Source organism: Cephus cinctus, unplaced genomic scaffold, assembly GCF_000341935.2.
Source record: "Cephus cinctus unplaced genomic scaffold, Ccin1 Ccin1_scaffold0215, whole genome shotgun sequence".
Classification (NCBI taxonomy): domain Eukaryota; kingdom Metazoa; phylum Arthropoda; class Insecta; order Hymenoptera; family Cephidae; genus Cephus; species Cephus cinctus.
The window spans coordinates 843,569-869,822 of record NW_014332933.1 but is presented as its reverse complement, the minus strand read 5'-3'; the positions used below and the strand labels follow the sequence as shown (position 1 = coordinate 869,822).

Genomic DNA, 26,254 nt, shown 5'->3' with positions numbered 1-26,254 from the left:
CCCCCCCCCCCCGTTTCACTTTTTATTGATCTCACGTTCACCGGAAACCAAGTGATACCGGCGGATGAAGGTGATTTTTATTTTTTTCAAGATAAGGTATACATCTGGAATATCAATAGAATCCTACAATAACCTTTATTATATTATTCCAAGCCATGAGGTTTTTCCAGAACTCAAGTTCCCTCGGCAAGAGATAACGGCTAGTATTTCTCGCAAAAGGGATTTCCTCGTTTCTTCTTTCTTTTTCCCCTTTTCCCTTTTCCTCCACCTATTCTCTCTTTCTTGCAGATGTCCCGTGGTGACTCATCCGAAGAATATAAAGTTGAAAATACTTGACCCAAATAGATACGAAGGTAAATCCTCTCTTGTACCGAGTGCAAGCTCACAATTTCTACATATGGATTTCTCAGTTGCCCTTAGAAATGGAGCTGAGGGAAATTTGAAAAATTATTAAAAAATACATAAATAATATAAGAATAAAGATAAAAAAATCCGGCAACCTTTAATACGATTCTTCTTGATTCGAATATCTTCCTTCTCTTTGATGCTCTATTAATATTTAGCAATCTTATCTGTAAATGCGTCGACATGGTATTGGCTAAAAAGACACTCACCCGCTCGTCACCCTACCAAGATACTTCATATTTAATGAGAAATTTTTAAGGCTTCCCCGAATTCCATAAATTAGAATTATCGCCAGGCTCTTCTAGACTTCCAGCCAAGTTTTATCGATATTTAAAGAACACCAGGACGCGACCCCCTTACAATTTCAAGGAAGTTATAAACTTAAGCACAGCCATTTTTTTCTATGTATATTTCCAATCCCCCCTTCACTTATTATCATCCCGATGAAAATTCCTTTCATCGAGCATTCTGATATTCAAAAAAAGAATAATGAAATTATTTTAAAAGTCTCCATATTCCCTTAGCCAACCAACCATCGGTGGCTTCAATCTTAATGATTCCTCCTGAAATTCTAATTATGCATAGGATGATGTTAAACACCATAATAATTGTCCTCAATTTTGGATCTGCCGAACACCTCCATCTTTGAGTTTTCACTCTATAATCCTTGAACTTGACTCCGTGTCCTTTTCAGATATCACGCAGGTTAATCTTTATGTTGTCAATTTGGACCAACCGAAATTTATGAGAATTGCTCCCTGGGGCCTCATATGTATTTCGCAAGCCTAAATCTTCTACGTACCATGAGACGTCTAAAAAACCTTCTCTATCTATACTCAAAGTGCACAGTACATCTTGGGTTAGTGGATATTACAGTTTTTCAGCGTTTACCATGAGATCCAGTTTGTAGGCTTTGGAAAAATACTGGTGTAGCAGCAGACGACATGAGCATGAACAAAAGAATTTATAGAGGTTAGTATTTTGGCCAAGGTAATCTAATCAAAGGAATTCAGTGAGCGAATGTATTCTCGAAATGAATAAAACAGCTATATAGAATTTGTTTAGCAGCCAATATATGATACGGACCCAAGGAAAATAGTCGCTTGATGAAAACGGAAATCATGTGAATCTATTGGCGACTGAGGATTTTATGAGTAAATCATCGTCAAGGGTGCTTCAGCGAAGTAACGAAGTAAACAGAAAGTATACATTCTGCCATTTATATATTTTAGTACGAGTAAAGCTCTAGCTTATATCTAAGTAACATTTTTCTATGTCAGTTTCCAATCTATCAGTACTTAGTGCTCATAGTCCTTAGGTTAGATCTAAATTCTAGATTGAATCTATACTTTAAGTCCAGCCGAATGAAAGGATCTGGGGATGCTGTGGCACATCTTTTCATCAGAGGAGGCAGCCATAGGAACGGAAGAAAGGAAGGAAGAGTGAAATGGTGGAACTGCTGGAACGTGAGTGTGAAATTAATCTGAGTTGATTTCTTTGTTACTTAATACAAAATCCAACCAAATTATCGCATACTCAAGGGGAATACAATTCTGGGAAGATAATAAATTTAACGTTTTATTCCCCAAGCAGTAATATAACTTTTTGCTTGGCTGTTGCACAGAAAAAAAGAGCCTAGGTAATCATAGGTACCAACATACAAACTGGGTAGAGATTCAAGGGTGGAGAAATGAATAGACTTGGATCTTTAGTGTCCCCGTGGACGAATTGACAAAATTGCCCAACATAAAACTTCTAATTGAATTGCTGTGAGAAAATAGCGGTTGCATTCTTAATCCAAAGGGATGAATCGAATTTCATTATACGCAAAAGAGATATGCCTCAGAATCAATAGTAGCTAGTCAGTCCAGTCAGTCAAAACTGAGAATTAGGGATCAACTAAGGTGTTTTTCTATTCTATTGGTTGATAAGAAAATACAAAGCAATTTTATCTGTCATATTCAATACAGGATTTCACAGTCGCGTGAAACTTTACCTTATTCTTTGGAAATATATTGATAATATTTTTTTATTCTCAGTCCTTTCACATGACTGTGATACATGTTTTGTTTCTTATCGATAAAAACTACAGGGATAGCTGTTATGTCAATTTCACAAATACATTGTATTTTTCTTTTCTTTTCCTTTGAATTTTTATTCTGGGGCGAAATCAGCAAGAGAGTATTTTCTACGAAAAGCTATGTTAATTGTATTTAAGTCTTCTTTGTTCCCTTAAATCCTATGAGAGTTCTCCATTGGGAAGATCAAATATGCAAATAGCAGTTCCGTCAGCAGTGAATTCAGTTGCGAATTGCTATGCCATTCCGAAAAATGCTAATGCCAATAAAGATAGGACCTAATTCTATTTAACGTCCTGGTTACGAAATCAAATTTGGATATTTATTGTTTTTTTATGAATACAAGAAATTTCACGTAACAAGTGAGTAAGAGACTGTCGATATTGCCTGTCATTATTATTCGTCGAAAAAATATTTGTAAATTATCATTTACATTATATTAATTTTTATATCTTCGCGTATCGGAACATTTATAGGGCTTATCACAAATATTATTATTAATTCTCTCTTTGTGTTACCAAAAAACAGTATCAAATATTTTCATGATATTTTCGATAATCCGATAAAGATTATCACTCTCCCCTCTTAAGCACCTTTAATTATTTTGATTGAAGCTACTAGAATAAAATGGTTGTTCAATCACATTCGACATAGGACTGCTAAGAGTTAATCCGTAGGTTTAGGACAACCAGCCGATCCAAATATATTTTGACAAGAACTACGAACTTTCTGTCCTAATTTTTTTGTAAATCTGTGCGCCGTTTTGTCGACCGTCACTTTCGTCAAATAGCATTTAACTGTGTCACCTTCGCAGTAACGGTAATGGTGAGATAATGCAATATCAGTGTCCACTGCGACTTCATCGAATCCTGCGATAAAAAAATTCAATGTCTTTAAACCACACCCCTGCGAAAAGCGTAAAAATGAACGAAAAGTTCAATGATTTCAATTCAAAAATACTTGAACAGTAAGGAACGTGATTGAAAGGAATGTAATTCACTGGTATAAAAGAGTGGCAGGACCTTTTCGAAATTCCCAAACGTTGTGATTTCCGAGCTCGACGACGTCCTGACTACGAACAATGTACTTGCTCCTATATCGAGGTTCATTGATGGTCTTTACCCTCTGAGTTTTTGCTTGAGTGTACAAGTAGGGCACACCTGAAATGTTTGCATGAAAATAAAGAAAACGAAAACAAATCAAAAGATTCACGAGTGTACCCTCATATGACCGTACTTACTCGTATCCTTGTTAACCAGATCGTCATCATGGATCGTGTAAAAAAATGCATTCCTGAAAAGGAAGGATGCGTGCCTATTGCGTGGACGTTCAGGTTCCTCAGGATCCAAATATCTCATCAATTCGTAAAAATTGTTGTGAACACGAGGAATCAAAAATTCATCAACGTCAACACCAGCGACGTACTTATAATTTCTGTAATAAGAACTTCTATACATGCAGTCATTGAGTGCCGCGAAGATTCCTTCATCGCGAAGTGTCTTCTCGTAAATATAATATGGCGGAAGTTTCCATTGCAGAGTTGTCGCGATTCCATTATTCGTGTAATATTCTAGAATTTTGTTCACTTCCGGTGATACCGAACTATTGTAGAATGTGAAGTGTCCAGCGCCCATCATTAAATAGTACTCGATAAATTCGACAAAAAAAAGTGCCCGATTGTAGTTTGAATGAAGAGCTAAGAAATTTCGAAAATAAAGACAATAATTATGTTTATTCACCATACTTCTTCGTTCTGTCCTCATCACTCGACTCACCAGGTACGCATACCGATAGAAACATGTCATTCTCATAATAATGAATGGTGCCTCTCATTGGATAAGTGATATTTACAAATGGAACCTTTTCTGGTTTCCCTGTATACTCGTCATTATCAACACCGCGGTCCTCGCTAATTGTCACACCTACTGGAAAATGATTCTTGTTGTACAATGTAGCGTAGTCCAGATGTTTTGGTAAGGTTAGATCACACAAGACGAAAAATGCTGAATATTTCAGGTTCCAATTTTCGTCCATGGCTTTGACTTTTGTCGCTGGGCGGCGCTCAAAAACGAAATCAGTAGTGCCATCATTTTTATATTTGTAGTGGCACATGAGTGGTTTGTCATTTCGTTCTAAATCGAGTACCGCGATTATTCGAATTTCAGCCCAGGTCGTCTCTCTGCTGTAGTTTAGGTGTTTGTAATTCAATACGACCTCAGGTCGCATATCTAAGTAAGCCGAATAAATGTGTCCTTGAGGAACACCAACTGGTAACCATAATTCATTTATTTCTATATCTGGCATGTATTTCAGTTCGAGATCAAAAATCACAGCTAGGGATTCTTGAAGGTTGTAAAGTTCTATTAGTTTGGCTCTTGTCTGAAAAATAATAGACAATGATCTGCAATGACTCAGTTGACATGATTTTCGTGAAAAACTGTATAGATGAAATTTCTGTTGCATTATCAATGATTTTATTATCGATAGTAGTCTATCGTCACTGAGGCAGAGTTCAGTCGTGCTGAATTTATCTATTTGTATTATCGCATATTATTTTTTCACCTTATTTTTTTTAAACACTTACCGATGACTGTGCTATAATGAAAAATGACGCTGCTGTGAAAACAGTAATAGCCAGGATGATCTTTAGTTGACGCGGTATCGTCGGCCATCCTGAAAATCTAGGCTTGTGTAAAAGTGTATACTTCACCATTTCACGATATCCAATGTATCTCGCGTACGGTAACAAACTGATTCATTCGTTTTGTGATAAGGTACACTGAGCGCTAAACGTTATCTATGATACCGTCCATGATAAGCCATTCGATTTATATGTATACAAAAGGGAATGGAATATTGGGATATATCATGGAGCTTTAGTATGCGTTTTCCGCACTATGAAAATACACTGCATCGAAACAGTATAATTTATTACTAATAAATCCAATAATTTTAATTCTCGGTGTTAAAATTGAAGTAACGATTAATTATAAAATTGATTTTATTGAAAAATATAAATTTAACTGTATTATATATATATATATTTGTATATTTTTGCGTAACTACGTGTCAGTAAATAATGCCGGTGTCGTATTTAATAATAAGTAACAAACTTCAATAATTGAGCGTGTCATCTGAATGCAATTATAAATGCAACATATCTGTGCAATTGTTGCAGCTAATTAGATCACAAATTACATTTGAGGATAGTCCAGTATATTTTTTTTTTTTACAATTTACGTACAGTAAACCATTATTACACCAGATGTTAATTATTCCATCGTTATCCTGGTGATCAACTAAGATAATTTCTTGGACGATTGGTCAGCCAGCCAGGATTCTAATTTCGCGGTATTCTTATTCAGCCACTTGATATTATTTGATACAGTTTCCAATGCTTGGGCTCTGGCTCCGACTCCTGCACCGGCTTCGGAATACTTTTGGAAGAAAGCCTTCATCTCTTCAAGTTTCAATTCGCTTGAGAACGAATTCGTAATCGAGGGTATAAGTTTGCCCAAATAACGATCATTAAGGGTATATCTCTTCACTAATTGACCCCAGTTCTCCCTTATCCAATCCCATACCAAAGGCGTGCCCACTGGGTTTCCAGCTATGTTGATCATACAACTGAAGAAATCTTGAGCTCGAATATAAGTCTCATTGAAGGCCAGATTGATGAACCTAATTCATAATTTCTACATTTTTAGTCGTTCAAATTAATGCTAACAATAGTTATAAAGTCGTATATAATATAATATAATGATAAAATAATATCGTAAGCTGTTTACTAACTTCTTCAATATTTCTGCAGAGCGAATTCCAGCCAATCCCCTCATTAACTTCAATTTTTCCATAGCGTCTCCTTCGTTTATGAATCTTTCAAACATTATATCCCACTCAGCTTCGCCGCCAACGAAACTCATACCTGAATTAGAAAGCAGAATATTTATATTAAACCTTTGTATGCGAAACAGCGCAACGAAAAAGTGATCTGTATCATCGGAACACAGCGAGGATTAACAAGCGCTCCTATTGTGAACGCAAGCATGGGCTCCTCCTGCCCTACACATCAGCAGCATTCAAAGGGTTAATATTAACTGACATTTTTCCACATTGTTACAGCGATTATTATACAACTAAATTTACTGACCATAATAATAAACGAGACTCCGTATGTCGGGATGTGGTCTAATATCGTTTGTATCGTTAATCCAGTGAGTGAAAATTGTTCCAGCTTCCTGTAGACATTTTCGATGTCCCACTGCGCATGCCAGATCAATGATTGTCGAGCGAAGAGATCTTGAAGTAAAAAAATTATATTTTTATTTAATAATAACATTGCTGACAACGAAATTATGCATTATTTTTCTTTCTTTATAATTTAACTTACAGGGTTATATGATTTTCCTCAGGATTCACATTCCAAGTTACCTTCTGATATGCTTTGTCGACTAATTTCTTGACGTAATTCTGTCAAGCAAATTGTTTATAATTAATACAGGTGACAATCATTTTTTATGCGAAATGAACCTACTCGAAAATCGTCAGCGATAGTAGTCGATGCTAGAAGTTTGTTAATGGCCTTCAATTTCGATGACGCAACTGCCCATGGGGCATGATGCGATTCATTGGTAAGATAAGTAGATAATGACAAAGGCACTTTGTACTCCAGTTCAGTGGCACCTGCCAGACTGAAAGCATCTTCCAGAAGATGAGTTCTGTCAGAAGCAGAGAATTTCTAAAAAAAATCGAAGTTCTTTGAATTACGAAGTACATAAGTATCGTGATGATTTACTTTTAGAATCAGTAACATTAAAGATATTGTACCATGTGATCTGATTGTAAAATAGTAGCAAGCAAATTCCATTCTTTCTCCTCATAGTTTACTCTGTAATATCCCACTTGGTCTTTATTGAATTTTACCCACTTCACAGATTCCTCGACTTTGATCACCACTGCAATCAATAATTGATAATTAGTTGAACGTAAAAATTTATTGAAATTTAAAGAACTTACGATCATCCTGGTCCTTATCGAACCAGACCAGTGTTGATCTTGAGTTTTCGTTAGTGGTATACGTGATAGGAATGGTCCACCTGTATCTGCAAATTGAAAGTATCCTTTTGTAGGAATGAAAATTGGTACAGTATAGTTTTATATTTATATTAAACCCATAGGCTACCTGTAATTAGATTCATTAGGGTCGTATTTGGCTTCAGCATCAGCTAGGAATCGTTTTTGTTTCAACGTGTACACATTGCCACTTCTGGATACATTTACTACCGGGAATCCCATCTGCCTGGTCCAGGTATCCATAATGGCGATTAAGTTCAATCGGGTACCAACAGCTTCCTGCAGAATCTGGAATAGATGTTTAGTCTCTGCGTTCTGATAAGCAAACTTGTTCAGGTAAACAGTGATGCCACCATAGAAGAGTTCTGGACCTAAGAAATTCTCCAGCATACGAAGAACGGACGATCCCTAAAAAATAAAAAGAATCATATAGCATACGAATAATATAAATAAATAAATGTTATGTATGTATACCGAAAAATTCTACTAACCTTGTTATAAGAAATTGTATCAAAGATGGCTGTGATTTCATCTGGACTACTGACGGTCTGAACAATCGGATGTGAACTCAATGTAGCGTCTGTTGCGAAAACCGGATGAACTTCGTCGATAAGAAACTCATCCATCTACAAAAAAATGATTAATTGGTAAGAAACAAAAGTAATTTATAGAAACAAAACATGATACCAACCAATCCCCAATCTGGAAGAATAGCGTCCGCACATTTGAATTGCATAAAAGTAGCAAAACCTTCGTTCAGCCATAAATCATTCCACCAAGCCATCGTGACTGAAATACAAAAAAAAAAAGGTTTAGCCTCAGATATACACGGCTAATTAATATTAATTAAAATATTACCTAAATTGCCAAACCACATATGAGCAAACTCATGAGCAACAACAGTAACAATGCCCTTTTTATTCGAAGTAGAAGTGATTTTGCTGTCGTAAAGAAGTCGAGCTTCTCTGTACGTGACCAGGCCCCAATTTTCCATGGCGCCGGAAACAAAGTCAGGAATAGCAGCCATGTCTAGAAATCAAAGAAGATTAAAACTCTTGCATTGCCATACCTTAATATTAAGATTTGTTCAATTTCATACCCAATTTTGGCAGGGGGTAATCTATTTTAAAGAGGTTAATGTAATATTCAATAGCCTTGACGCCAATATTCAAGGCAAATGTGCCTTTAGACTTTTGGGCTCTAGTTGTATAAACGCTCACTGGGAACGTCCTGTCGTTGAGTCCCTTAGCTTTGGCAGTGACGGCGACAAAGTCGCTAATTATGAAACATGCTAGATACGTGGACATTGGTACACTTCTTGCAAAGGTCACTGTAGTTAAACCAGGTGCAGGTGTATCAGCAACGGAACTCTGGATGAAAAATAAATTACAATGACACACGCAAGGAGAATTCAAAAAGTTTTTGGGATCGAGGCTTTTTTACCTCGACGTTCATGTTGGAAAGTGCACTGTAGCAATTACCAGTCGGATGGACCAATCTGACTGAAAACTCTGCTTTGAAGCCGGGTTCGTCGAAACATGGAAACGCACGCCTTGCATACGTAGGCTCGAATTTGGACGTGGCGATAACCCTTTGAAAGAAATATTTTCAAGTGATTTTGTGAGCGCATACTTGAAAACTTATCGAATTCCGAAGTACAAGTATCGGTCAGTGCACGAGATAAGAACTGTCATAGAATGTAATACTTATGCTTAATCTTAGTAATCGAGCCATTGATCGCGTTCTATAATAAAACTCAAAAATATTTTTGTTATATTTGAAATTAATCAATGATAAATTTCATTTTTTATAAATTCAGAACTAGATTCACGTCCGTTGTAAAATGCTGTTACCTCGTCTTTTTTTCTTCATCCTTGTAAGTACTGGAATAAAATCCAACGATCTTATCCGGCTGCAAAGCGCCATTAAAATCGAGAGTCAAACTGTAGAGTCTCTGATTGATTTCCGTTTCAGTCGCAATAACGTATGCTTCCAATTTTGAAACAGCGTAGGCCTCCTTTATCGGAACTTTGTAATTATCCTCGCAGTCGAAGGTCTTCAGTTCGATCGAAGTGATGTTGAGATCCTTTTGATGAAGAGCAATGTAGCTTCTCTTGTCGAGGACCTCGATGAGGATAGTGACTTTACCCTCAAACGTTCCTTTGACAAGGTCGGGGTAGAGGTAGAGTTCATAGTGCATCGGCTTCACCTCCGTCGGAAGTCGAAAGTTCAGCCCTGACGGTGCTTCCTGACTCCCCATCCCAAGAACTTTCGTATTATTCTGATCTGTGTGAACATTTTTTCCCATTTTGTTTTTCTTCAGTTCAAATCTTAGTCAATCCGTAAAACTAATATTATTGTAAAATTCAATAGAATCTTAAGGCCGTAAATCGTTGAAAACCAATCAGCACCCAAGTGACAGCACAGACAAATATTATAAGTCTCAATTACGCGTCAGCAATAACATCCTATATTGAGTTGATAAAAGGTGCATTGCAATCACATAAAAACTCGACTAAGTAGACACAATCAGTGTCTTTATGCTCCGTAAATAGAATCCTTGTCTGAGAGCGCGTCAGCGAGTCTCAAATATTTGAATCCAACAATGTCAGTGCAAGAGTGAAAAAATTCAAACAGAAGTTGAATGGCACTGAACAAAAAATATTTCCTCTAACACATATAAATAATCAAGAGAGTCGCTCGATACCCAGCTTATCAATCAAATTGCGAGCATACAAAGATTAAAAAGTCATGTACAAGGATAAAAACAAAGAAAATTAAACAGAGGATTCGCTCGTGTATTTACTTGCTTTCCCGTAAACCATCAGAACCAATCTAATAACAAAACAAAATCGTTCCGAGTACGCCCATGACCCTTATTAAAGGAATTTTTTAATCTTACCAAAAAATGCCGCAGCTATGTCGTATCTATCGCCAAGAAGAACAACGAAGACAACAAGACACGCACAAATTAGTCCAAGAACAACGGAAAGTCCGCAAGTAAAGCAAAGTAAAGCGGAGCCGGCACTACGCCGTGACTGTAGATCATAGACGCTAACGTCCCGTCTTGATAGGACGCCGGCATCAAAATTGACGTCGACGCCATCGCCCCGTATCGGATCTGTTCTGACATTACTGTTCATTCTCATTTAACCACTTTGTATACATCCACTGTTGGAACTCTCACGATGTCGATAAATTACAATTTTTTTTAGAATTACTTTATCAACAGTCGGTACATTCGAGTGCAGTTCACATAGAGCCTGATGTTAATCTGTTATTTACCGACTCTCATGAAATTCTCTAATTTACTCACAATAGCTAACAGTAAACGTTATCAAATGTTAAACTCTGTTAAAAATCAAATAACTCGCACTCAAAGTTTGCACTGAACGCAGGTATTTGCAATTTACTGCATGTTGAACACTTAAAATTACTTTATTAACACTAGACACAAACTCCCGAATATGATACGCAAAAGCACTCGTATCAAGAATGCATTTTTTCACATAGGCGCACTTGTGTTTTCATGTCCTTAAGACTCAATGAGATTTCGATAACCTCGACCTCAAGGTTCGTTCATTTTTTTTTCTTTATCACTGTTAAGATTTCTAACCGTGTTACGAATAAATTTACATAATTAAAACTCGGTAGCTATTTCAATCATAAAACCAGTCTCACTCACAGGAAGTAAAACAAGCAAAATTAGACACGTTGCTCGATTCATGCTGATCGACCTAATGACGACCAGCAGCACTTGACACTATAACTCACCAAGATATTATGTTAAGTTTAACGTACCGGTATGCGGTAAAAGTAGCTCGTTTAATCATATTAATTGCAAGCTTGGATCTGGCATTCGGTGTAGCTCAAGTTACACGCTACTTGAACTGTCACCAATTTCTGTACCAGATCATCATACATGGACTCTGTAGACAAAATTGTACAAACACGTTATACGTTTGAGATTTTAAATTCCTCCCCCCAAAAAGATTGCTCAAGTGATTTTCGTCTCTTTCCCTTTTTCTCTCATTGGCAACCTTAAGGGTTTCAGGAGTGAAACGTGGGAACATCGAAAACAAACAATGAACAGAGCGTCTCGACGGTTCCCGTATATTTACAATTCTTTGATAAGTCTTACCAACTTCTGTTCCTTTCCTCCACGATTCTAGCACTGGGTGCACACAGGAAATTGCGAGAATTGGTTAACGAGCTTAATTATCAATGCCTTTGGTTGCGTGGGTGACACACGTAATAGGTGCAGAGTGAGAGTGAGAGAGAAAGAAAGAATCCAACGAATTAATAGGAATTAAGAGTGAAGTCGTGTCTATTAACTTGATTAAGAGCACGTACTAATTACATTCGCTATTCATAGATGTCGCTGCGTTTCGGAATCCAGCATGGTGAAATATAACAGTGCGTCCGCGTGTCGCCGTCTATGCAAATCCGTCGTGCGTTTGCATGCGTGTAAGAAAAAAAAAGGTGAGTTTCCCAACTAGCAGACAATAAAACTGCACGACTAGTTTCGCAAGCAATAGTTAAAAATACATTGCGAGACTCCGTAGCAATTCCTTCAAGAAATTAACTTTGTCCGATGCGGTCTTAGAATTAGTTTTCTTTTTTTATGGCCACGTGATGAAAATTATTATAGCCATCTAAACGAAACGCAAATGTGACAACTTGGTCGAGTATGGTGGCCCAGTGAGGTTTTTGATATATGAATTGTCGCTCGCCTGTTTAAACTGTCTTTGGAAATAATTACTTTGAAATACAACAGTGCGCAATCAATGGCTCGAAATCACACGTTATATTACATTAATTATACATACCTGGTATTCAAGTCGGGATCCTTATATGTACTCATATAGAGGCCATTGAGAACACCGCTCGATAAATTTCCAATAAATTTCATGGTGAGTGTGTAATTTCCGGTTTCGATTTTATTTCTCAAATTAATTATCCACTGTTCCAGATCCTCTTCCTCTTCGGTGGACAATATGGGAACGTTCGATCCATAATCATGACTTAATACCGTCTCGGTTATGTTTAACCATTTTTGGTGTAAAATTAAAGAATTTCTTGGCGAATGAACTTTTATGGAAATATTGACAGTGCCAAAGAAAATGCCAGCATCCAAATCGGTACGTATACGAAGGTCATAGTGTACAGGTATGACGTCACTGGGTAGTCTATAATTTTCGAAATTCAAAGACTTTCGTAACGGCAATTTATCCTGTAAATTTGTACTGATAAAACATGCGCGTAAATTTCAATTGATTTTTATTTGCAGATTGATAAGTATGTTATCGTCTGTACCTCAATAATTTTGTTCTTATCTTCGTCGCTCTTGCACGTCCGACTCTTCTCAGTGGCGTTGCTATATTTAGTTCCAAGTACAACCGTCGAAACGAAGAAACAAAACAGCAGAGCTCCTACGAAGTAGAGCAATTTCCTATCTGTCAACATTGCAGCTCGTAACTGCACAGAGAATGCACTAAATTTAAATATATCAACGACGCATCGGCAAACTCCGGCTCAACTGAATTAAGCGTCAAATATGAATCCACGATCACAAAGAATGCACCTTGTGTTATAAGAATAATTTTTTTTCACAAACTAGTTATCCGTCAAACTGAACTGGAGTTTCTATGTACATACGTTACTTACATAGAAACAAGTATCAGCGAGGATACAGAGAGTATTGATGAATAGCAAACTGACACTGGAGAAAGTAAATTCGAACTAACATAAGTGTGGCCGATCGGTATGAATCGGTAGACAAGTCAAACTAAGAAAGAACCTGCGGCAGGTTTAGCAACGCGATTTCTCCGAAAGTCTCGTTTTAGCTGTTATGTTTTATTTGCCGCTTATCGAAGTGCGCGCGCGCTTGTGTTTTATCGTATGAACTGTGAACAGCTGGAAAAAAAGTAAATATAAAAAATTGGATCAACGATCATTTATCTGTGACAAATGGAAAAAATTGTGAAAAATAAACTAGTTTCACAGCAATGCACATCGGGATGAAAAGGGAAACAATGGTGAATTCTAGTTCAGTTTCTATTCTACAGGTATTTTGAGAGCTCAACGATAAATTACTGTTTAGCTTCTTATAAGGATTAGATACTTTCGAGATAAGAAACTTTCCACGGATATCTTGTTTGATTTAGATAAATTAGATGTTATACTCCCTTCGTAATAATACTGATAAGGTATATCATCGATTCTATGCTACAGGTAAAATCGTGGAATGCAGTATAACATGTAAAATGAGGAATGTGAATTGAATTGTCGGTAACAATAATTTATTTATAAATACAAAATTTCGATATTGTCGAGGCAAATATTTAAAAAAAGAGGGAAATCAAGTTCCATATTTATATCGGGCAGTCTATCCAATCTTGGTTAAAACTATAGTTTACATCAGGTACGATCACGTTATTAATACGTGAGCGCGACTGTACCTCGGAATAATTACATTTGCCTCCGTTTTGTATAATGTCTAAGTATTTATTTGTAAATTTAATAATAAGTCAATTTTACATATCCAGAACTAGCGTAACTCAGCTATACTCTAAACGTTTCCGCCATTGAGGATCTTCTAAGGAGACAGCGAAGATATAAGGCATCATTGCAACTCGGTGTTTCATCATTAGACTGTCATCGGTAAATGTCAATAAATATTCAACTGATCAGCCTAATGATTATAGGAAATTCTAACTTAGACCCGGTCCCAGATCCAAACATCTTCACAGAGCAACATTAACCCTCTAATACGGAGTCACGTTTTTAATCACCCTTATTAATTATTTGAGCTTCGTTAATGTCCTCTTCTTGCATGTCGACGTCGCCCCATCCCCATATAGCATCTTCGTAGGTGTGTCCATGGTGCTCATCTTGTTGAATCCTTGTACCGTCACCAGTTCTTGCTGCGCGTTTCTGGACCATCTCGACTGGTACCGTTTTGAGGTCGTAGGCTAAACCGAGCCAGGCGAAAGCGTCGATGAACGCTGTAGTGAAGTTTCCTTTGTAGTTTCCTAATTCAGCTGCCTTGTAATCCCATGGAAAGACGTGATGATAATTGTGCCATCCTTCACCAAAGGCACCGATAGCGATTCTGATATTGTCCGTAGGACTGATGGAGCTGTTATACGGTAGAGAATAAAAAATTAACAAATTTTTCAAAATTTATACTTTAACAGAAGTATAAATGAAAGTCTACTAACTTGTCGTACGGCTTGGTTCCCCAAATATGAGCTGCAGAATTGACCAACCAGGTAAGATTGAGTGATGCTGTGTATCTAAAGATAGTCGCGTACCAGGAATACATTGCGGTTTCGCCCCAAAAATAACAAGGAATCCACGTTGGTACAAGGAAACAGCATAGAGGCATAAGAATGATGTATAACCTAAGAGCAAATAAATCTGTAATATGTTAACAATTTTTGACATACAAAAAAATATCATTCAAGACACGTACCTTCTTTGCCAAACAACAATAGGATCTTTCTCGAGGTCGCTCATATCGACAGTGGCGCCCTTGGTGATGACGTCGGGATGCTTGCGAATCAACAGCCAGCCCATGTGGGAGAAGAAGAATCCTCTTTTGGCATTATGAGGATCCGCATCGGTATCAGTGAACTTATGGTGGACTCTGTGATCCCTCACCCACTCGTAAATATGATTCTGAAAATCATAATCGTTATCACACGTTATCGTGGAATCAACATTAATTTATTTATTTTTTGATTTTACCTGAAAGGCAATCGTTTGGAAGACCATCAGGATTATTCTCATTGGCCACTTTGCTTTGTAGGACTTATGAGCCCATAATCTATGCGCCCCAGCAGTGATGCCAACAGCAGCAGTAGCAGCGATCAGGATTGCTGGAAAATTAATTATTTATATTAATAAACCATTGTCAGATGAGATCACGAAATTGCACGTTTGACAAAATAAAAAATGTAATTAATATAAATACAAGGCCGACGCATTTGACGTACATCCCCCTGTAGGAAAAAATGGTCATTACAATTATATTGTCTCAATGGATATGCTGGTTTCTCATCAAACTGGTCTCTCTGGTTTTACGTAAGTTTTTAAGAAATGCCCTTCTGGGAAACTCATCCTCTAGATGTTATTTCAACAACCGGGTCTCTTTATCATTAAAATTTATTTTTTTTTTCACAAAAGTTCCAAGAAACTTTATTCCAATGCAAAGAAGGTCAAATCTTTGAGGTACTTCTTGGAAGTCGAACAACTTTTTGTGTCTGCTTATTTAATTTTTTTTCAACAGCTCGTTTTTTTTTCTAAATTAAAGGGAACATTGACTCCCTCGTTATTATACGGGTAAAACGTCATCGAAAATCGTAAATAACTGGATTTTGACAAAAATTCTTTTCTAAAGGAGTTCAACGTACATACTGTAAGGTCAATAATGATTTTGTCACCAATTTCGTAATGACTAACCAAAAACTGAAATGGACTCGAAATTTTGTGCATTTTTCAAATTCACATTGTTATTTTCAGATCAGATTACTCTTTCAATTTCGACTTCATTATTGCTAAAGTGGTATCAAAATGATTAAAAACCTTGAAAAATCAAACATTTGTTATTTTCGATTTTCCTTGACATTTGACTCGCACGATAACGGAGAGGTCCGGAGTTCTCTTGAAAAGGTATAACTATTTCCTATGAACGGAAATTTTTTTTTCGTAAATAAGCAGTATATTACCATTCTAATGTTAATTGCGTATTTACCAAGAACTTATCAAAATTTCAAATCGTTTCCTTGACTCTTATTCCAGTACCCCCTTAAGCCTACACGAATATCTCTACTTACTCCATAACACCGTAAGGAACTTCGCCCCGGCGAAAAACAGGTAAAATCCATATAGCGCACCAACGTGAAGATACACAAAAGCTATGACATTTCGCCAGACGATGTTCCACTCATATTTCGATTTCTGTGTCTTTGGTGTTTGGTCGCTGCTCTTCGCTCCTGTCTTCTGTCCCGTCGACGTCTTCTCCTGCCTCACGTCCTGCTGCGACGCCTCGAGGAAGAGCGTCGCCGAATTCCCAAAAAGATTCGGCGTCATCGTATCGTGCACTCTGTCGGAAATAAAAAATAAAATATCCATGTGAACAAAAGACGATACCATGGTTAAAAAAAAATTAATAAAAAAAAAACTAAGATACTGAAACCTTCATAATATGCATAATCAAATATAATTATTCCATTGTTTCTCCCCAAAAGTAAATGAATCATCTTCCTATTATTCCTCGTTCTCTTAGATCAATTGTATGTACAATATGTTTAGTTAAAGACCGTGGCTGTTTATATATGAGATACGGACGTTTGGCCGAAAACCATTTGACCGAAAGACGTTTGGTCGAAGAATTTTTACCGAAACGATATTTCATCGAAATAAAATTTGACTGAATAGACGTTTCAAAAAAATTCATTGTTTCTTCAAATCAAAACCTGATTTTTGCCTAGTTGTCCAGAGTCACGGCAGGGGCATATCGGACGTTATCTTAATCCGTGACGTTAGCGAAGTTTCAGATTGCATGTCTAAGTAAGAACGGGAAAATAATACGAAAGATAACAAAGGGTTAGTAGTATGGCTGCGAACATGCATTCAAACGTTATTCTAACCTAACCTGATCCGTCCTGGCAGTGTTCCGCAGTGGGGTCGATTTATATTGAACTAAACACAGTAGAATCAGTAATTATATAAATGTTGGTAAACCTTAAAATTCAACGCTTTTCCTTGATGACGCTTATATCGGGTGCGAAAAAACGTATTAAAAAATAGACTGTGTCCTATCATTCGGAAATTGATGAAATTCCGTCAAAATAATTATTCGGACGAATAATACATAATTATTCGTCCGGTTGCCGGACGATTAGACACTTCGTTAATTGGTTAATTTCCAAATTCTATATTTGCCTTCCGACGCAATAAGAGCATGAAAAATTTTTTTTTTATCAACACTCCAAATCCACGAGTACTAATATCACAACACCAAACACGTCTTTACAGTGAGTACTGTTAATCACAAAAAAATTGTCTCTATCAATAATTTTGTGACACGCGGTCGAACTTTCCTATATGATTGACATTGTTAATTACACGTCACACGTTATACGCTAAGCGTCAGGCGTTTCACTTCCGACTGCAATTTCGCGTCGTAAAGGACCGTGCACAATGGGTCGTACGTGAAAGCACACGCGCTGGGATAACATCGGCCGCGTTTAATTCTGACATAGCAATAAAAACGAATACAAAATACAGCAATAAGTAATACCAACAGAACAGCTGAGTCGTCGGAAATTACGAACGTCGCCCGTATACTTTATTACTTTAAAACTTTATTATTACAGCTTTCCAGTCATTGGAAATTTCCCAGGCATTTTTCAAAATTTATCATCAAGCATATATATTACGAAACATTGTTTTATTTTGTAAAAAAAAAGTTTGCCTATTTATTTTCTGTGGCTTACCGAAAGCATTTAAATATTCTTATGGCGACCGCAGCGAGAAGCGCGTTCTCTTATTGGTCGAAGGGGGCTTCCTAGAAGTTCCAACGAGGAAAGTGAAGGCCAATTTTTAACGGACGAAACAACTCCAACGTGACCGCAACTGCACTTGATCCTGACGTACCTAAGTTCAGATTGATTGCTATGAAAATTTGAGCACCTAAAGCAACCTTGCTATAAAATGAGATAAGTATGGTTTAGCTACGTCGAGCGAGATACCCGACTGCTCCCATTCCGTTGCTCCACCTTGTGAAATCCTCAACAGTTGCCGTAGCAGTTAGGACAAAGATGCAGCGACTTGAAGTTAGCACCGGTAGGAAAGAAAAGAAAAAAAGAGGTGTGCACCATGATCAACCCGACGGTACCGGCTCGAAGGAGGTTAAAAGATTCCTGCAATGCAGGTATCTGTCAACCACCAGCGCTCGTGCTCCAGATGCCACTCCGTGGTCCTAGACGCTTTGTCCAAACCGACCGTCGCGCGTCTAAATTACCTGCCCAAAAGTAAATCCGCCTTTTCGTCATAGATCAACAAGGAAGTTTGTCTTTCCGTCAACCTCACATTTCTTACGGGTCGATCTGTCACTTTGTGTACTCCCCTTAAAGTTTCGCGTCTCTCCTACCGGAGAGATACTTTTGTCTATAAATTTTTTTACGTCAAAACTTCGTTATCGGTCAATTCGCCACAAGTGCTTCCTGAAATCGATCGTCAAGAGTTCGGACTCTTGGATTTCATCTGCATTGAAAATAGTATTTAGCAGCTAAATCTTTTTACTGTCTTTTCCATTAATGACTGACACTTTACTAGATATCCCCAGTACCGTTATATTCTGCTGGCACTAAAGAATGACTCTAATTGGGACCGATTGACTGTAGCCGTCTAAGAAAGACAGACCAGGTGTAGGTACCGTTCTATCGAGAAGTCACAGATGAGAAAGCGTCTTGAACGTAAACGAAGCGCAAGAGTAGAGTAGTCGTCAAGACGAGTGTGCGTGAGAGAGAGAGAGAGAGAGAGAGAGAGAGAGAGAGAGAGAGGCTCCCATGTCGCAATACCAGGGAGTAAAAGTGCGTCGATCCCCGGCTGCCTGAACGGTACCTGATAGCCAGCAAAGTAGGAAGGAAGCAACGAAGAAGAAAGAGTTACGGTGCAAACAGGTTACGCGGAAAGGAGGTCAATGATGCTTTCGAGGTCACTGCCAATCTCCGCTCTCGAATGGACCGCGGACACGTTACACGTAGTGGGTACATCTGTCTATTATAAATGCATGGATCCTGTATGACGGTAGGAACGACAAGGGGGCTTTCTCTTTGCTTTTGAGACTGCCAAAGATTTCATGAACATCACGTGTGACAGATGGGTGTACAGTGGGTGTGGAAAGAAAATTGCATGCCAAATTTCTTCTTTCCAATCTCATTGCGCACGTCCTCGCGCACCCTTAAGCAAATCCAACGACTCGTACCAGAGTTAGCCAAGGGCGTGAACCGGATATCGTTATGACACTCGGAGGAGGTAATAACCGGAATGAGGTAAACATCTCGCATTTCGGTAAAATTCTTGGAATTGTCCACATGGAAAAAAAAAAAAAAAAAAAACCGATGCCCATTTCTTCTAATGCTTAACCACTTGACGTACAAGGACGTCTCGGAGACTTCATTCGTTTCTCGTGTCATTGTAGAATTTGACATTTTATTTGTATGTCAAGGGGTGAAAGGACTTTTCTTAAAAAACTTTAGCATCGGTTTCTTGTTTTACCAGAAGTACGTATTGCGCAATTGCTAGGAGGTTGTTTGGCCACTCTTTTTTTTTGGTGACGTAATCAACAAATTCTTAACGATTTGATTACCACCATTTTCGCATTTAATGCCGAATCACATTGCCACATCGCCCACGATAATTTATTATAAATCATTTTGATTTGAATTAATAACTCTGACAGTTTGTAATGAGTACACGATGTAATGAGTGTATTTCAAAATCTATTTAAAAAAAACCGGAAACGTTACGCAATACGAAAGTAACGTACCACTGTTATATTTTGATTTGAATGAAAAATAATATAATTTTTTTTATTTTGCGCAATTGACGAGATTACGTAAACCTTTTGTTTTTTTAACAAAAATAATTAACACAGCATCCACGATACATCGATATACACTTCCATCCACGTACGTGCATCAAGCCGATTGTCTTCTCGAGCGTCATTGCAATTCCAGTGCAATTCCAATTGCACTCGGCAAGTGCAATGAGTAATGAGCTTCTTGTAATTTGCGACAATCGTGCTACTGAATTATTTCGAAATGGACCGCGAAAGGTCGGCCGAATAGAAAGGAATACGTTATAATCGGAGGAGACGGGGATGAAAAAAATTGCCACGAGATTACATAGAATGCATAGAGATGGGGGGGGCGGCAGGAGGGGGTCGTTAAAGGGGCCAATCGTTAAGAGGTATCGAAGGCCGAGCAAATTTCGTAAGAATCGAACAAGGGCGAATGACGTCTATTGACCAATTGCATAACTGGCTAAATCAGACGCAACTGCACTGAAATCCCATTAACGCACGTAGACAGTACAGAGCCAAATTCATAAGATACAAATAGTACATACGATACTACTTATTGAAAAACTTATTCTTCCTTTTGCGCAAGTCAGTGCAGTCACGTTTTCAAGTGCACTTCCGCTCGAGATTTTTGCATCGTCCGCGCGCATCTGCCGCTTCGTTTTTTCCGTCTCGCGTCGGAGAACGCAGAAATCTTCGCGAGCCTCGAGCCGAAGAAATGCACGGAGAAAATTTATGTGCCGCACGAGAGAGCACGAGGCGCTCTGTTCTCGAGTTTTCATCCAATTAGATATAAAAGCGACCGGACGTGCGAATTTTACGGTAAATCAAATAAAGACGGTCATTCGTTTCCAGATTGGAGTAATCGGTAAGGGTTGAAGAAAGTATACGAGGAGAAATGGGGAATTAGATTATATTTGCCAATGCTTCGAGGACGAACGGACTAAAGAGCGTCAAATGACTCGAGACAAAGGAATGAATTTGTCGGTCATTGACCCGGGCGCGTGCACAAAATATGTCGATTCGATAGAAACGATTTAAATGGAATATTAGGAATTGTCAGTGATAACGATAATAACGGATACGAACGATATAGACATTACGGGTAATTAGTATGAGAAATTTTTCAAGGTTATATTTAAAAGAAAACTTACTTTTACACGGTACGGATGTAGCTCAAATTTGAGGTACGAAGTCAGAAATTTTCACGAACGTCAAAGGACACTGATGACAATTGATCGCAGAGAATTGTCAAGTCGAGCTAAGAGCACTCCGCTCTAGTGGTGAGTTGACAACGAAATAGTCAGATGCAAGAGCCCATGTGCCACTTATGAGGATCGTACCGCCCCGTAAAACCGCATCAGCAAGATGGTCATGCCCCCACCAGATGCCACTTTGCCCTGAAAAGATCGCCGAAACATCCAGCGACATAGCAAAAGTCTATCTGGCTCTATCTGGCTCTCTCTCTCTCTCTCTTTCTCTGTCTCCTTTACGTTTAACGTTCCGTGCCCTTACCTCCGCCTCTGACCACCTTAACACTGTTTTTCCTTATCTTCAATTTTTTCCAACCGATTTCTACCTCCCATACTCCCCCCTAGGTTATATTCATAATCATGTGAATATTCGACCGATTTCCTTTCGTCCGATGGCAGCATTCACTTCGCTATAGACCACGTGAAATTTTGAAATAGGATTTCCTGTCGGAGGACATTACGAAACTGTATATCTGAATACATGCAAATACTCATTGAAGTTACATGGCTGGGAGATGGTTAGATATTTTCATGTTTGGCGAATTAACGTTTGGGGCGTATCGAGTAAATAGTATTTGAGTCATAATTTATGGTGATGAAGACTGGTAATAAGGGGACACTGTGTATGTCAGTGATCCTTAGGTGATCGTTCGACATCGCGTGATCCCGAATGCGAATTGGCAATCGAGCCTGTAGATGGAAATTGTTCGAGTAGATTTTCAACGGTCTCCTCCATTTTTGTTTTCTATGGAAAAGTTTGCCTTACACAAACCCACGTTGCACTGTTCAATATTGAATTTGACGATGGTGCTATCTGGCACACTAGGCGCGTCAAGGCCATTCCTTCCGCTTCAGACGTTATCATGGGAATCGTAGAAATGGGGTAGGCCACATATGCTTTTGCACGCCTGACGCCCGTCGCGTATGCATATTCTCGACTTTGAGTAACTGTGCGAAGAAACTATAGGAGTTTCGGTTTTTCTAGTGCGTCGTCACGGGTTGTTGATACTTTGGTCTACGTGACGCAAAACGTGAATAAAAAGTGCTGGACTATCTTCCTAGGAGCTAGTGAAAAATCTTCGCTTACCAAGAGGTCAGTCCAGAATGCACTTGCAGGAGAAGCAAAAATATTTATAAGTAGAAAACTAGGAGAAACGATGAGCCTAAAAAAAAGGCGTGAAAACATAAAAGCGAAGAAATCTTGGTACACGGGAGTAGGATAGACAAAGGGAGAAAAAGGTGGAGAGGGAGGCAGCCATTTTTCATTCGTATTACTTGGTATCGCTGGAACAATACTTTGTAACTAGGTGACGATTGCGTAGATTACACAAATAATCGTACGAGATTCAAAGTAGAGTGGAACTGATGAAATAAATGTAAATTTGTAACCGATGGTAAAGCAGGTACCGCTGTGCTTCTTCAAATATCTAATTTTAGAAAAAATGAAAAGAATAGTCAAACGGGTTCTTTCGTCGACACAGTTAATCAAGGCTGACGAAAGGTACGTGATATCAACAAATAACGGACACCATTCCACGGCGAACTGCTTGAAATTATGAAACAGAAAAAAAAATGGATACATGATTAGGAAAAAAAAGAAAGAGGAACGCAAGAGAACAAGTATAGGAGTATTACTTTCAAAAGTAGGTATAGAAGTCCTACTTTGTGACACCTACGACCCTCTAGTGTTTGCGCACTGCGAGAATGTACTTTAGGCATTGTCAGCCTCCCTAACGACATCCTAACCTTACGTAAGGCTCATCCTGGCAACCTCGCAATTTATTTTCCTGACGCGCGTCCCACCCCATTGTATGGGGTAAAGTCAGCACGAGTCAATAATTCGCAGGATGCGTACTACGGTGGAGCTCGAAAAGGTTTTTAAGATTTCCATGCTAGGTGTGCAGAGGATAGTCATTAATCTATTGCCAAGGAAAGATATGATACGAGATAACGAAAGAAAGTTTTAAATAATTATATAATTATTGAAATAATATATCAGTAGAGCCCAGGAAGTATACTAAAAGGTCCTCTACGGGTATTAACGACGTATCGAGCCTTTCGGCGACAAGACCGACCTGCTCTCATCGGGGTTAGATGTTTTCTTATTTAGCCGGAGCACTTTGTCGGTCGATCCTCTCCTGTGTTTGGTAGCGCGAATTTCGCGTTCGGCAGATTTTATAAAGTCGCCACGTGCGTGCACGAAAGTGGTGGAAGATCAAAATTGCCATCTACGAGAGAATCCTTTCTGACGGGTGAGACACTGCCTGCCCGGTCTGTCAGCTTTTACGTTTGCACACTAGCGGCACGAGTGTTGTGTCGGCGAACCACGGTATTTACCGTTTTTTTTTTAAATTGGTGATAACGGCAGTTCGTTAATCTACTTTATTGGCTGTGATATATCAGAATAATATTAGATGCATATGAATTCAAACGCCTGTCGACAGGCAACCAGACATAGCCCTTGTGTTAATAAAATCACTGTACATTTTGAAGAAAAATATTTATTGAATATCAACGCGGGTCACGTCCGACAGATGGCTCACCAGTCCCAGAGCAGTTATGCATCACCTACCTTACCTTCATAAGATAATGTTCCTTGAGTATCAGCCGAATTGCGCAAGATGGAATCATTGTCGTGCTGTTAGCTAATGGCGTTTTCGATTAGTAAAATTGTCTCGTACCGCGATTAAGGTGTCCGTCACGTACTCTGCACCGCAACATATTTGATATATATATGTATAGAACAAATTTGCCAATTTTAAAGTTACCAGACAGTCTTAAACTCGATACAAGAAAATTCTGCCGAATGAACACGGTATAAGGCACATTCTACATGAATTAGCGTTACACTGAGATTCCTTATCCATGTTTTTATTTTCACGCTACTGTTTTAAAATATAAGTGCTATAAAATATAAGACTTATAAATGCAGTATAGTGTGATAAACTGGTAGCAAAGAATGATTTCGAAGAAGTAGTTCATAACTCTACAATTTGGAGATTGCCGGTGAGGTCTAGAAGGACGTTTTATTCTTACAATTAAGTTTCATTTCGTAATAACGATGACGTCACATGATTGACCCATGTGATCCCATGCGTAACGACAACCACACGTAGTATATTATCTACACAATTCTTTTCGTGTGTCCAATCGTGAAACGAGCTGCGTGCTTCAGGAAAATGACCTCCCAATGACAATTCGCGTTGCGTGGTAACAATTCAACACCTTAATAAACAATCTTTTGCATTGGACTCCTTGAATATATCAAAGCAGCTCGGTTAAGCGTTCCTTGAATTCTTTATCATTATCGTCTCCAGTTACTCAAGTAAATTGATTACCACTTATATATTGATTATCAATAATACCAGGTAACAACAATTTTTCCTATATTTATCATACATACACTCGAAAGGTTTAATAATGATTTTATTTGTTAATTCGTTCAATTTCGTAACGAAGCGCTACGCCGAATTACACGAGGAAAGTTAGGCGGCCAATGTCACGCACGCCAGCGCCCTCATCGAACAAGAAGAAAGTGACGTCCTGTTGTGTCATGGTGTATCGACGTCTCGCTGGTTACGGCATCGCGACGTTTCACGGCGTCAAATAACAAAACGGATGCAAAAACCTGAAACTGGTAGAAGGGAAAAAAAAGGAGATTCTCAATGAAGGAGTAGTATTCTTTCGTCTTTATGAGTGATGAAGTAAAAAAGACTATGTGAAATTGAAAGTTATTTTTAATGAATTTATACCTCCGGATCCAATCGATGACCCTAAATCTTAGCTTGCGAAATTGTCAATGTTTAATCCCGTATGCACGTATTCCTTTTCGCAATGGATTTTCGGATTAGCAACCGACCTCCTTCAGTTCGTCGAAATTTTTAGAACGTCTTCAGAGTCGTACGATGAATTTCAATGGTTCTTGACGTGTAGATTTTCATTTGGAAGAGTCTATCGATCCATAAAAAGCAAGGGAGCTGATATACGTTCCCATTTGAGCACGGGCTTGACTCTGTGGAAATCGTCAATTCCAATCGTTTGTTAGAATCAGTAAATAATTAGGTCACAGGAACAACGAGGAGCAATTATGGAGTTACTCATACGTAACGTGAATTACATACACTGTATCAAGATTGGCGTATGCGTAAATGAAAAAAAAAGATCGATCAACACTATCGCAACGTTCCTTCACGGACTGACTATCGCGTAGACATGTTTAATCGATAAGAATTTATTCCACACAGTATAAATATCGTACGATTCAGATAACCCACCCAGTATAATAGCGCCTCGATACGTATATAATCCTCTTATGAAAAGATGCGGTAAGATTCGAATACCAAACGCTATTCGCAGTCTTCAGTACCATCTCGCGGCAAAAGCCCGAAGCCATCTCAATATTCCATGACCGTTAACCAATTCCACCTGACTCAAGAGTGCTTTGCTTTTACAACTAAAAAAAATATTAAACAACATATTATATAAGTATTATTATATTAGTAACACGTTATATTAGTAAAATCAATACTTACATAAAGCTACGGAGAATTGTGACGATCTGTAACGTATTACAACAAAGGACAAAACTTACGTCATCCTTCGTAACCGTGAATTCGTATATGAATATGTAATGTCCTAGGAATCCTTAACCTACGTATGAAAAGTGGTCAAACGAGGTAGAATATAGGTAAGCCAGTCAAAAATAGAGGGTTTACTGTCTTGGGAGAAGAAGAACTTCACAAAGCAGCATCCAACGGAGAAATGAATCTCGATGTTCAACTGGTGGACGGGATACTCGGGGTATATATACCTCGGAGCATGTTATTTTATTAGGGACTGAAGCATGCTGG

The 26,254-nt window shown here is 38.3% G+C and overlaps 3 protein-coding genes and 2 long non-coding RNA genes across 13 annotated transcripts; 1 reads left to right on the top strand and 4 right to left on the bottom strand.

Moving 5' to 3' along the window:
• Positions 1-2,783: 2,783 nt before the first annotated feature.
• LOC107265042 lies at positions 2,784-5,244 on the bottom strand. The gene is made up of 5 exons (XM_015734017.2): positions 5,068-5,244; positions 4,259-4,862; positions 3,724-4,179; positions 3,506-3,643; positions 2,784-3,352 (listed from the first exon to the last, which is right to left on the bottom strand). Exons 1-5 carry the CDS (start codon positions 5,194-5,196, stop codon positions 3,150-3,152), a joined length of 1,530 nt encoding a protein of 509 aa, XP_015589503.1. The 5' UTR covers positions 5,197-5,244; the 3' UTR covers positions 2,784-3,149.
• A 458-nt stretch (positions 5,245-5,702) lies between these two features.
• Positions 5,703-13,690, bottom strand: LOC107265389 (glutamyl aminopeptidase). Of its 3 annotated transcripts, none has more exons than XM_015734805.2 (16): positions 13,224-13,690; positions 12,873-13,034; positions 12,386-12,789; positions 9,000-9,147; positions 8,656-8,926; positions 8,415-8,585; positions 8,248-8,345; positions 8,048-8,182; positions 7,666-7,964; positions 7,500-7,585; positions 7,311-7,438; positions 7,018-7,221; positions 6,874-6,953; positions 6,634-6,782; positions 6,276-6,408; positions 5,703-6,164 (listed from the first exon to the last, which is right to left on the bottom strand). In XM_015734805.2, the coding sequence occupies exons 2-16, from the start codon at positions 13,020-13,022 to the stop codon at positions 5,783-5,785; spliced, it is 2,838 nt and encodes a 945-aa protein (XP_015590291.1). In that variant the 5' UTR covers positions 13,023-13,034; positions 13,224-13,690; the 3' UTR covers positions 5,703-5,782. The 3 variants fall into 3 exon arrangements, with proteins under 3 accessions (XP_015590291.1, XP_015590290.1, XP_024938008.1); XM_015734804.2 differs by lacking the exons at positions 12,386-12,789; positions 12,873-13,034; positions 13,224-13,690 and adding exons at positions 9,410-9,842; positions 10,459-11,485; positions 11,698-11,822; XM_025082240.1 differs by lacking the exons at positions 12,386-12,789; positions 12,873-13,034; positions 13,224-13,690 and adding exons at positions 9,410-9,842; positions 11,698-11,808.
• Positions 11,894-12,980, top strand: LOC112493952. 2 transcript variants are annotated; one of them, XR_003058944.1, is made up of 4 exons: positions 11,894-12,038; positions 12,208-12,469; positions 12,529-12,697; positions 12,847-12,980. It is a non-coding gene; the product is annotated as an uncharacterized LOC112493952 (long non-coding RNA). The 2 variants fall into 2 exon arrangements; XR_003058943.1 differs by lacking the exon at positions 11,894-12,038 and having other exon boundaries at positions 12,045-12,469.
• Positions 13,691-13,836: 146 nt separating the features above from the next.
• On the bottom strand, positions 13,837-23,704 carry LOC107265390 (acyl-CoA Delta(11) desaturase). 5 transcript variants are annotated; one of them, XM_015734808.2, is made up of 7 exons: positions 21,306-21,468; positions 18,062-18,221; positions 16,397-16,665; positions 15,309-15,439; positions 15,034-15,239; positions 14,780-14,962; positions 13,837-14,697 (listed from the first exon to the last, which is right to left on the bottom strand). In XM_015734808.2, exons 3-7 carry the CDS (start codon positions 16,650-16,652, stop codon positions 14,343-14,345), a joined length of 1,131 nt encoding a protein of 376 aa, XP_015590294.1. In that variant the 5' UTR covers positions 16,653-16,665; positions 18,062-18,221; positions 21,306-21,468; the 3' UTR covers positions 13,837-14,342. The 5 variants fall into 5 exon arrangements, with proteins under 5 accessions (XP_015590294.1, XP_015590295.1, XP_015590292.1 ...); XM_015734809.2 differs by lacking the exons at positions 18,062-18,221; positions 21,306-21,468 and adding an exon at positions 23,480-23,704; XM_015734806.2 differs by lacking the exon at positions 18,062-18,221 and having other exon boundaries at positions 21,306-21,467.
• Positions 23,705-24,773: 1,069 nt separating this feature from the next.
• On the bottom strand, positions 24,774-26,248 carry LOC107265173. 2 transcript variants are annotated; one of them, XR_001537134.2, is made up of 5 exons: positions 26,120-26,248; positions 25,937-26,054; positions 25,679-25,857; positions 25,157-25,416; positions 24,774-25,038 (listed from the first exon to the last, which is right to left on the bottom strand). It is a non-coding gene; the product is annotated as an uncharacterized LOC107265173 (long non-coding RNA). The 2 variants fall into 2 exon arrangements; XR_001537133.2 differs by having other exon boundaries at positions 25,937-26,225.
• Positions 26,249-26,254: the final 6 nt, after the last annotated feature.

Bases quoted from the DNA above. Each gene is read 5' to 3' on its own strand.
- LOC107265042 (XM_015734017.2), bottom strand. From the start codon at position 5,196: ATGGTGAAGTATACACTTTTACACAAGCCTAGATTTTCAGGATGGCCG. The intron at 4,863-5,067 runs GTAAGTGTTTAA...ATTATTTTTCAG, and splicing joins TCATTATAGCACAGTCATCG to ACAAGAGCCAAACTAATAGA. The intron at 3,644-3,723 runs GTAAGTACGGTC...CAAACATTTCAG, and splicing joins TCTGGTTAACAAGGATACGA to GTGTGCCCTACTTGTACACT.
- LOC107265389 (XM_015734804.2), bottom strand. From the start codon at position 10,705: ATGAGAATGAACAGTAATGTCAGAACAGATCCGATACGGGGCGATGGC. The intron at 8,346-8,414 runs GTAATATTTTAA...TTTGTATTTCAG, and splicing joins TATGTGGTTTGGCAATTTAG to TCACGATGGCTTGGTGGAAT. The intron at 7,965-8,047 runs GTTAGTAGAATT...TTTATTTTTTAG, and splicing joins ATACAATTTCTTATAACAAG to GGATCGTCCGTTCTTCGTAT.
- LOC107265390 (XM_015734809.2), bottom strand. From the start codon at position 16,652: ATGACGCCGAATCTTTTTGGGAATTCGGCGACGCTCTTCCTCGAGGCG. The intron at 14,963-15,033 runs GTACGTGTCTTG...ATTTGCTCTTAG, and splicing joins ATTGTTGTTTGGCAAAGAAG to GTTATACATCATTCTTATGC. The intron at 14,698-14,779 runs GTTAGTAGACTT...ACCGTATAACAG, and splicing joins GGAACCAAGCCGTACGACAA to CTCCATCAGTCCTACGGACA.